General features: G+C 35.8%; 2 protein-coding genes across 3 annotated transcripts; both read right to left on the bottom strand.

Moving 5' to 3' along the window:
• Window positions 1-265: 265 nt before the first annotated feature.
• Ranbp21 (exportin-5-like protein Ranbp21) lies at window positions 266-6137 on the bottom strand. 2 transcript variants are annotated; one of them, XM_034319643.2, is made up of 9 exons: window positions 5997-6137; window positions 4643-5340; window positions 4260-4568; window positions 2724-4127; window positions 2394-2648; window positions 2158-2281; window positions 1747-2083; window positions 1295-1664; window positions 266-1213 (listed from the first exon to the last, which is right to left on the bottom strand). In XM_034319643.2, the coding sequence occupies exons 2-9, from the start codon at window positions 5327-5329 to the stop codon at window positions 1052-1054; spliced, it is 3648 nt and encodes a 1215-aa protein (XP_034175534.1). In that variant the 5' UTR covers window positions 5330-5340; window positions 5997-6137; the 3' UTR covers window positions 266-1051. The 2 variants fall into 2 exon arrangements, with proteins under 2 accessions (XP_034175534.1, XP_034175533.1); XM_034319642.2 differs by having other exon boundaries at window positions 5622-6058.
• A 59-nt stretch (window positions 6138-6196) lies between these two features.
• On the bottom strand, window positions 6197-7706 carry LOC117602104 (small ribosomal subunit protein eS8-like). The gene is made up of 5 exons (XM_034319651.2): window positions 7619-7706; window positions 7068-7198; window positions 6721-6972; window positions 6517-6646; window positions 6197-6411 (listed from the first exon to the last, which is right to left on the bottom strand). The coding sequence occupies exons 1-5, from the start codon at window positions 7620-7622 to the stop codon at window positions 6302-6304; spliced, it is 627 nt and encodes a 208-aa protein (XP_034175542.1). The 5' UTR covers window positions 7623-7706; the 3' UTR covers window positions 6197-6301.
• Window positions 7707-11074: the final 3368 nt, after the last annotated feature.

Here is an 11074-nt window from a genome sequence, read left to right as displayed (position 1 = left end):
AAAAAACGGCTGTAACGCATACTAAATAAAAATTGTTCCGCGTTAGACGAAGAAGGTTCACTTTATAACTGTTTGAAATAGAAGAAAGAAATATCTAAACAAACTTTCTTATAAGAAAAAGAAAAAAAAAATGAAAAAAAATAGCAGTGCGAACATGTACTATATGTAAAACGCTTTAAAAGTACTAAAAAATGTACGCACTTTCTTGTTATTTGAAAACAATTATAATCGATTCGAATATAAACTTTTATATGAAATAGTAAAATTGTTCTTTTTTTTTTTTTTTTTTTTTTTATAAATCAACAACCGTTGTATTGTACATTAGCGAAATGTTTACAAAAGTCTGTACTACACATCGTGTGATCGTTGGAAACCATGCTGCTTTACATTGTTACAAGAGATTTTATGTAAATCCAAAGGAATAATATAATAAATGCGTGAGACTTAATATACAATTGTTCGAAAACATACTTATATCCGTTTAAAATTTGTCTTATTACATCTGTTGCATGTTTTTTAGCGACGAATGTCTTATGTTACACGTGCGTACTTGTTACGCACCATACACACAATACATACATACATACACACGCGTATGCGCGCGCACCCTGGATACTCTCGCGAGACAAAATGTTTTCCGTATAGGTTGAAGTCCCAGGTCGAAAATAGGAGGACTTCACAAATAACACTGGTTTAATATCTTTTGTTTCTTTTTTACACATTATTCACAGTTAACGTTAAATGCGTGCGTAAGCGTAGTTTCTTTTTATTAATTTTATTCCTTCATTTCTAACAGATGCGTTGATAAATATTCGCATCATCCCAGACTGTATACACGTGTACAACTTAATAAATAATTTCAGAAAAAAATACATGTGTTCTCGAATAAACTTATTCTATGAAGTCCTCTTATTTCAATTAGAAGATTCTTTTACCCATAGAGTTTAATTTTTTTTTTCTTTTAATAGGAAATCGTATATTACGATGATTTATTACCATTTATCAGTTTAAACCACGTGCATGCAATATGGTCATCTAGATGTAGTTTCTGCTACGTAGATCCCGCGAACAAAGTTGCAAACCCACTGTCAGTCGAATTTTCTGACATTTCGTCCACTCGTATCGCCTGTTGTTTACCAAAAACCTCTATTCGTGGCAAATTGTCTATTTTAACTTCTTTACGGAACAACTGACCAACACTTCGACCAATAAGCTGTACGAATACACATAATATATACTCAAATAAACCTTCTGTTCTATTCTAATAATAAAAATAATTATGAAAAAACGTTACCTGGTTCGTAATTTTCTTAAATAGATCTTTCTTTCCTTTTTCTACTTTGTTTCCTTTAGTACTAATTACAGACATCTTTTCATCGAAACGTTGCAAATCCGTGGGATTGACGCCCGGAATTTGTTGCATTACCTCAATAATATTAGGGAACTTGGGTCGTAAACACTCATAAACTTGTGCGCCCAAAGTTATCAAGGAACCTTGATTGGCTTCATGTTGTCCATGAAGTTGTAAGCCTTGAAGAATAGCTACCATAATATGAGCAGCCATAGCAGGCGTTAGACTACCATCGGCCGCTAATGATCGCACTACTGGCCCAGTTAACATTGTAGCTTTGAAACTTGCATTCGAATCATTCCAAGCCAAGGCCCTAAAAAAAAGAATTATTTTGTTGGAAATGTGTATTTCTATTTCACCGACAAATATTAGGCGAAAGTAAAAGTATTCATTACCCTAAAACGCATAAAACCACACTGTGGCATGTAGACGGGTGACGAAGTACGACTGCTCCCAATTCGCTAACAACTTCAGCAACTATACTGTTCCCGCGTGATAAAGGAGGATCAATGGCCATACCTTCACTGTCTTGTTCCATAGTGTCAGGAGGTGTTGCATCGCTAGCAGCACCACCAACGAGTACTACCTTCAATAACTCTACGAAGTCTCTCGTCAAATTTCGATTCAGCATATCGGCAATAACTTCTTGCGTATCAGTATTTTCCTCGTCTAAACCACCAGACTCATAAAGGCGTGCTATATACTGCCACTTGGTACTTAGCCTATGGTACACTGTTGAAAGACGCATAAGTAACAGGTAAATAAATAATACAGGATGTTGTATAAAAGAATATAGATGGCCTTACTATGTGTGGAAACATGAGCCAGTACAGGTACAAGAACACTTTCATAAAATGCAGGTGGACAAGAGTATATGAACGACTTCATAAAGACGCGCATAACAGGTCTTAATCTATAATCAGGAATCATCTGAAATAAAGAAACGGAATCTGTTTTAAGAAATAAACAAGAAATTAACTTCTTCCAAATTTAAATACGCATCTTTCGTTTAATTGAAACGACAAATGGAACGCAAAATTACCTCCATGTTAGAAAAGACCGAGTTGATAAGCGCCGGTGCTAACCCAGGTAATTGATAAAAATCTCTTCCGATCGTATGACATCCACTGCCCAGCATATGATAGCAGAGATCGTGAATAGTACTAAGAAATGATTGCATTCGAACTAAAGCCGTGAAGGAAGATTGGTCAGGCTCGGAGGCATTATCGTTTGCCGTATTTAAACCTAATAGATTCGCTTTCTCTGCTTCCAATAAGTCATGAGCATTTTTATATCCCTGGAAAATAAAGAAATTTTAATAATTAATATATCTTACACGTTAAATAGGAGAAAATATGGATGCTTCTATTACCTCAGACAAGGCTGCTAAAGCGGTAGGAGTGAAGAGAGCATTCATGGTTCTAAGCAATGCAAAAAGTGTCGGCAGTACTGGGATCACGTGCGGTGTAGCAGGATTTCTGTACACCGGATTTCCACTTTCGCTAAGAGCAGCGACGAAACTACCTCTTGCAGCACGATCCGGATCGTCCGGTATGCTGCACCGTTTTACAACGCACAATACTGTACAGATGCAAATCATTAAGTCACTCCGATTTTGGCCAGCTGGATCTTCCGTTATGTTCTCAGCCGGCGGTCGATCCAATCCTATGAACCTCATTAATTCTAATGGTCCTTTGAATGATTCGGATCCAAGTGCGATAAATTTTGCGGACACGTCGCCGATTATTTCGGCAACAAATCTGGTTTGCCTTTCGTAATCGCAGAAGTGATTTGATATCAGTAAAAGTGCTTCGTAAAGCAAAGTGGCCTCCATTTTGGTTAAAGGGCTAGGTTCTCTTGTTAGACCTCGAACCATTGTATGTATCTGTTCGAAAACTGGGAGTAGTAACAATGGATATTTTAAACAGATCTTTACCATTAGACTGCCTGCGTGTCGCCTCACATTCTTTGCTGCTCTAGATCGAGTACCCTTTGTTTCACCAGGCGCTTCGAATACCAGAGCAGCAAAGATCTTCTCCAAAACTCTAGGCAGAATAGAAACTCCTGGCATAGTTATCGAACCGGTTGACATCGATAAGAACACAAACAGGGCACTAATGCAGGATAGTAGCGCCGATAATAGCCAAGGATCTTGCGGAGAATAGCCAAGGCATAGCTCCAACAACTGAAGTCCAGTTTGTACGCTTGGTCGTTCGTTAATTAACAGAATTCTGGAGACCACAGAATCCAAAGCTTGCGCAAGGGCTTCCCATTCAAGGTAATGTGGATCATTTTGATCGCTTTGAAATTGAAGATCTGCCATTCCCTTTGTTATTTTAGCTGTCAACCATTGCTGTACGTAGGTAAACGTTACTAGCGGCGCGATCATTGTCGCCTGTCTAAAGCCTTCTAATAAATCAGTTCTAAATCGATGAAGAAAAACATTGAACTCTTCAACCGAATCGTAATCAGCGAGACAATGTGCACTCGTTCCATTACTTTGTCTACTTTGGGGATACGCTATTTTTATTAATTTTGGCGCCGTGTGTTCTACATATTTCGGTACATAAGTTAACAATAACGGATCTTGCTTTATCTGTTCGTGTTTAAACAACATTATCCAGATTGCATTTGCCATGTGTGTTAATGTTAAATTTGAATACATGGTGTAAGTTAGTACAGTATCTAAAAATATGTTGAAATGCGTAGGACGTATGCTGGAACTATCATCTTTACCCCAAAGTGCACATAGTTGAGTTGCCATACCAGTTAACACCTTGAATTTAAAGTTAATATTAGTTACTTATTGTAGCTGTTCAAAATTAAAATAAAAATTTATGCAAAGAATATACGTGCAAATTTTCTTGTTTCAATCCCCCTTCTATTGTAAAGGCAAATTTTTGTTTACCTGTGTCAGTTTCTTTAAAAATAAGTAATGATTTTCATGAATCTCATTTGTTCCAGTAACAGGTGGTGCTGTAGTGGCAGCTGTATAAATGTACCTTAAAGCATCTTCAGAAAATAAAATCATTAACTGCTTTCTGTCTTCAGCTTTCCCTTTACGATTTACGATTTGTAATAAACATTCAGCAGCTGAACACTGAAATATTGGATCCCCCAATAGAAGACATAATATTTGCAGTAATCTACCATCTTCTGCCATAACATGAGTGATTGAAATCCATTCCACAAACCCAGTTAAGGTAGATAATACAACCTGTTACATAAGTTAAAACAATTTAATAAACTTAATTAATAATTTTATTCCTTAGAACTTTTATATCAATTTACCTGTACAACTTTACTATGAGCTGCTGCTTCTGAAGTACAACCTAAACTACTTTTCTTTTGAAACTCAGAAAAATGTTGTTCCATTAGTCTTAAAAAAAAGCTAAATATTTCAGCCATGTTTGTATTAAGTGCTTGGTATATATCTTTTCTTCTCTGATTGGATTCTAATGTTTGTAAGAGTGCCACATCTTCTACAAGTCTTAGAAATACTAAGAGAACTAACTCTGTTTGGCTCTCACCCCTTGTACAAGCCTGGCTGAGCTCTGCAAGTAATGTTGGCCATTGTTGTGGCCACTCTCGTTTTATCATTTCTACTACAACACGTGAAAGTGCATCTTTAATGTGAGCTTCTTCTTGCAATAATGGTTCTGTGCCTTCTCGAAGTAATTTCATTGCATTCTCCTTTATGAATATCTTTTCTGGTTGTGATATTTGTGTCCATCTATACTTAATAGAATGTTCCATTAACTGTAGTCCAAAATGACGAACCACAGGACTTCTGTTTGGTGCTTTTTGCGCTAAATATAATCCGCATTGTGCACACACTGGAGATAATTCTTTAAATCTTTCACAAGCATTATACATGTCTAAACGTTGCTGCTGAGGAACATCTGGTGACATCATCACCTCTACTACTTGAGCAAGTTCTGCTGATATTTGGGCAACATTGCCCAACTCGAAATCCATTCCTACCTACTCTGTTACAATTAAAAATAATAACTGATTACAATCTTTTGAATATCCTCTTACTAAATGTATTCAACTTTTATCTTGGTTTGAAATAACAATGCATTGCTTATTACACATCTAAGGAACAACTCATGAAAGATACTAAAGGTACATATATTTTATGAGAATTAACGCGAATTAATATAAATTTATAATAAAATTAGATGACGTAAAATCGCGTAATTATAACGCAAGAAAAACACGAGGCGAGGCAAAGTATGCTCAACATGCCTTGACAGAAGGCACTTACCTCTCGTAACGTGATCGTAGATCGAGATGGATCGAGGATACACGTTTGGCAAAATATCTGCCAATATGGTTTGTCAATTCATATCTAACAATCTTTTAAGGAATTAAAAACTCGCGGCGTATACAAGCAGCGATATTATATTTAGTTAAAGAAGTTCGATTCTGAGATATGCGGCACGTTGAACGATTACATATAGCACACGTAAAGTATGTACTGCCCTCTAGATCGTTTAAATTTAATCTAACCTGACCTTACATTGCATACATGTTTTTATATTTATGTGAATTATAATGGTAGTTACAATGCATTATTATTTGGGATAATTACATGATAGGGATACATTTATAAATGTAGGAGGAACTCGAATGTTTTTACCTTTCATAAATGTTCAGTGAAATTTGTCAAACGTTGGAATTTATTTCCTGTTTAGATGTTTAAAGGTTATGCCGGCGATCTTTTGTTGATTGCTAGTTAGCCGTTCTGTTGCGCACTCTACAATTCAGAACGACGAACTTAGGAACTAATATCAGGCTAGGGAGATTAGTTCTGTTATTTATCAGTTTATATTCGTACAATCTCTCCTGTACTGTAATTTATTGTTGTTCTGTACACAAAAGTTATAATAAAGATAATGTTAAAAAAAGAGAGATGTGCCTTTTTCTTCTCATAGTTACATCTCTCTATTTAGCTTTCTTGCTCTTAATTTTTCTCATGTAAAATTCAAGTTCCTTTCCTTCCAGTATGTAACCATCCGCCCGACCGCATTGTCCAGGCCTACTTGCTATGCATGCTAAAATTTTTATTCAAGTATTATTTAGAAGTAGAACCCATTTCACGAATCTCGTGAACGTTATCCTTATTCATTTTCCGAATTTGTTGAATAAACGATGCTTACCGAGGACGCGACCCGTGGCGAATTGCTCTTCTAAAGCTGGTTCAACTTTGGCAAATCGTTGCCTCGCTTTGTATTTAGCATCTACTTTTTTCGAACGTTTTTTATTCAAAACTTCTTCTTCAGCTTCAGTCTATAAATGCATACTTAGTTAATAAAATGTTTAGAGCCTAATAATATGAAAAATCTAAAACCCTAATTACTTACTAGCTTAGCACCTCGTTTACGACCCAACGGTAAAACATAGTGGCTTTCGTACCATTGTCTAAAAGGTGTTGCATCAATGGTGACAATTGCATTTTTCACAAGAGTCTTGGTTCTCACTAATTCATTGTTTGATGCATTATAGACTACATCAATAACACGTGTTTTCCTTGTGCAACATTCTGATCCCCATGAAAAGTTGCCTGTGTCCAAACGAAGAGCTCTGTACTTTTTGTTTCCGCCTCGTGTACGTACCTAGTTTATATGAAAAGCAAAAATTTATCAATTCATTCTTCAAAATTACGTTCATCCCTAATGGCAATTAATATAAAATATTGAGGTAACAATACCGTATGAATACGTTGTGCTCCAAGCTTAGTATTTGCAGCTGGACGTCCTAACTCGAACTTCCTCTTCTTACGAAGAGGTTTCCTTTTGCCACCAGTGGCACGTCGCTTATGCCAGTGATCTCGAGAAATACCTGGAATTTATTTTCGTTTTATATATCATGCTTTAGTCGTAAAACTTACGTAAAAACATGAAGACAAAATATGGTAAACACCCATAACCTCTATGTACATTCAACAAAGTATTAAATATTGTTAGCTGCTTATCACTTTAAAAAAGTAACATTTATAGCAATAAATAGCAATGCATAAGCATGTGAAAATAAGTAACTCTATCGATAATAAGTGTTTTATATCAAAATAATAAAACATCAGAAATGTCAATGTATCATTTATTTAATTTTCTAAATACTGCTTATGAAAATAATATATATCGAAATAGAAGGAAAGCATGTTTCTGGGATCTACTGACAATTACTTATCGGCAATTTTTAATCAGAAAATATGGATTCAAAGGGATGAAAACAAACGTTGTATAAAATCAAACAACTCACCCATGGTGGTTAGATTCAAAAGAAACTTAAACTATGCAATTCTAGATAGGTCTCCCTGTAGTATGAATTCCACACGAGAACACTACCGCCCTCTATCGACAGAAAACAGCAGTAACAAAGAATCATGAGAATGCTCCTTAAATAAAATATACTTTTATCATATTAATTTATTATATGCTGCTAAATCATGTTGTTACGAATTTATTTATTAAAACACAGATGAACTTCCCGAATCTCCGGGATCCCCCTACTTTGCAGGTACTCTGTCGGTCAAATACAGAACTAACTTTGGTGCGAAAATTCAAACATGCAAAAAGAAATTTCATATGATATAGAATTACTCAATTGATTATTTATATTAAATTTATTTAAATAAATTCTTCAACTCTTATACTCTTGAAATGATTCAACTAAAATAACAGAATACGTATGTTACAAATATTGAATTGATATAGATTAATGATTTGGTTTCTGAAATTGATCTCCTCGATATTTTATCCTGAACACGATATAAATCCTGGTGTACAATAATAGTTTGATTAAAGTGAAATGGAATGGCTGGGTAAATTCAAGGTAAACCATTCTTTATTTAAACTGGATAGTCGGAAACTCCCATTAAATCTTTCGGGTATGTGGGAGTACACGATGGCCCGTAAAGAATATTTTTGTTTCAGAGTATGAATTGTAGCTTCTGTGTAATGGATCGATGTTGAAAGATGCTTTTACCTTCGAACGTTCTTCGGATAGAATATTTTTTCTTGCGAGTATTTCGATACATCTTACAAGAATACTGTTAAGAAGAAGAATGGAAAATTTTTCGAGTAAAAGGAGAAGTCCTTAATCATGTCATAATGGAAACGCAAATTTCCTGTAGACACGGTCTCCTAGGTAATTCTCTAGCGAAATGAAAAAAATCGCATCCGGTCTGCTGTGCAGTCACGTGCAACCCTGCGGTCCTTTTCACCCTGATACACCCCTTGAATGGGGGCACAAAACCCTTAGGGCACGCGCTGGTAAAATTATAGCGACATGTGCGACCAGTCACGGCTCGTTTGATACGCAAATTCTGTAAAAGTTTACTAAAATTGGATTCTTCGTTCACCTATTTCTATTTTCATTTTAGACGAAGGGAAAAATATCCTGCTTCGTCATTGGGGTAAGGGTGAAATTTCGTTTCGGTTTTATAATTAACTTTATGATTGATACTTGCTAGAAACACCTGGCCCGTAGGTTGTTCATTAAGGTATCACATTAATTATTAATACAATATTGAAAAATTGTAAATTTTGAGAAGAGATAAAAATTGCTACGAAAGGAAGGCTGAACGTAACAAGGTGGAAGAAGGATTTGCATACTTAATCAACTTATTCAAATTCCCTCTGATTTAATCCCACTTAAAGGATTTGTAATTTCCAGGTCGATTTAATTTCGTTACTTAAATCACACCTTCATTACCTTAATAATATCAAATTCCTATCGCATTTAAAATTCAAATAAATCGCATTACAGTTCTGACCCGTTTAAAGAGGTTCGTGTCTCGTAAAGAACGTCTTGGTGAGCACGTGTGCAACATGGGCAGATGCTATGCATCCTGGTCCTCGAGAAATTTTCAACGAATATGGTTGATTTACGAACAACAGGGAGGATCGATGACAACCGGTGTATATCGGTGGAAAAGGAAGCTTCCTGGGGATGGCGCAGATGCTCGCTACGAGGACCCACGTGCCAAGGAACAATGGGACAATCGTGTGCAGAAGAGACCATCCTTGGACACTTCTGCATCCTCTTCATCTTCAATGAATCGAAGAAGCGCCTGCTGGCTGCTTGTAAGGTAAGACACTGCTGGAGAGACTCGTCTGGATTTTAAAATATCTTTTAACGGATGTCCATCACGTGAATTGGAACTCGAGGGTCGTTCAATTTGAATTTTGTTGGGAAGAAATAAATTTATGAGAAATTTGATATTTAAAAAAATCGAAGAAATTCTTCGTAAAAGAGAAGAAGCATTATAAATGAAATTGTTACTCATGAAATGCAAAGTTAATCCTTGAGTAAAGTGGAACACGAGAGAAGATGAGATTGAAAGAGATAATAATTCAGACAAGTATTGATGCTTGTATAAAGAGAAGCAGTATCAGTGATGTGTCTGCGATCTTTCAACCAAGCGAAAACTATCAAAGTATTGATTTATTTTCTTAGAAAATGTTTGAAAAGCTTCTCTTGACTACTGTCTATTTAGACCGTAGCTTTGGATTGAAAACCCACCAAGTGAATGGAATCTTAAAATAAGATTTTTGATACGACATAAAACTCAATTTATTTAACAAAATAGAACATGGTTTCGCGATGACTGACGGATTAAAATCAAGGTTTCAATAGAATTTTCGTTCCCATTGACCAATTACCATGGTCACTACATATGGAGAATTGTACGACAAACATTTCCAGGAAATTCGATGAAAAATCTGCTCCATCGAGACACAATAACGACAGCTGTCGCGATCGCAGATCGATCTATTCAATGGTTTAAGAACAGAAACGGGGGATTAAATGTGTGAATCGAAATGGGGAAAATGGGGAAAACGTGGAAACGCTATTGTTACTGTTTCAATGTCGAATATCAGATGTGACATTAAAAAATAAAACATTTACAGTTTAATAAATTTTGTAAATGAAAACTTTTTGCATCCAAGGATCTAAGAAACTAAAAATCAAAAAGCGATTTTGCGTCGCAATTCGAAAGGAGCAGCTGTCGAAATCACAGACCGATGTTCGGTAGAAGAAAAGTAAGCCAGAGATTAAAGGGGAGGATCCAGAAAAGGGAAAACCACCCTTACAGAAGAGTATACCCCATCGACACCCCTCGTGAACCCCGAAAAACGTGCACGTGCTGTTATAGGGTGGCCTCCCTTAGAACCAGCCATCTCCAACCACTCGATTTGAACGAGAAACATTTGAAATTAATTCGCGTCAGCTCAATCAGACAATTAACAGCTAACAAACTTCTTCAAAATACTTAATATAAAATGCTTATTTTATTTATTTTTCACTCTACGAGAAGGGGTGGAAAGTTTTAAATTAACTTTGAATGTGTTTGAAGAGATTGAATACGAGTTTCAGAGGGTTGCAACACCAAGGGGTTACAAAATTTCAAGCTTAAATTGCTAATGCCGAGTAATTAGTACGATTGTTTAATAATTGTTTGTTATTTTACCAGAGTTCTCGCATCAGAAAAGATTCGCCTCCACCTTTAAGGGGAGCTTAAGTGGTAAAAGCTCAAATTTTCAGACTTTTCTCATTGCCCAATTTTCTGACATTCTCAATTTTCAATTTGTCGACTTTCCTCAAGTTTCCAAATTTTTCCAGCATTCCCTATTTCCTCAATTTTTCGACTTTTCCCCCATTTTTCCATTCTCCAACTTTCCCAGCACTTTCGATAATTTTCACCGAATACCT

This window comes from Osmia lignaria, chromosome 13 (genome assembly GCF_051020975.1).
Source record: "Osmia lignaria lignaria isolate PbOS001 chromosome 13, iyOsmLign1, whole genome shotgun sequence".
NCBI classification, from domain to species: domain Eukaryota; kingdom Metazoa; phylum Arthropoda; class Insecta; order Hymenoptera; family Megachilidae; genus Osmia; species Osmia lignaria.
This window is presented reverse-complemented; position numbering and strand designations above follow the sequence as displayed.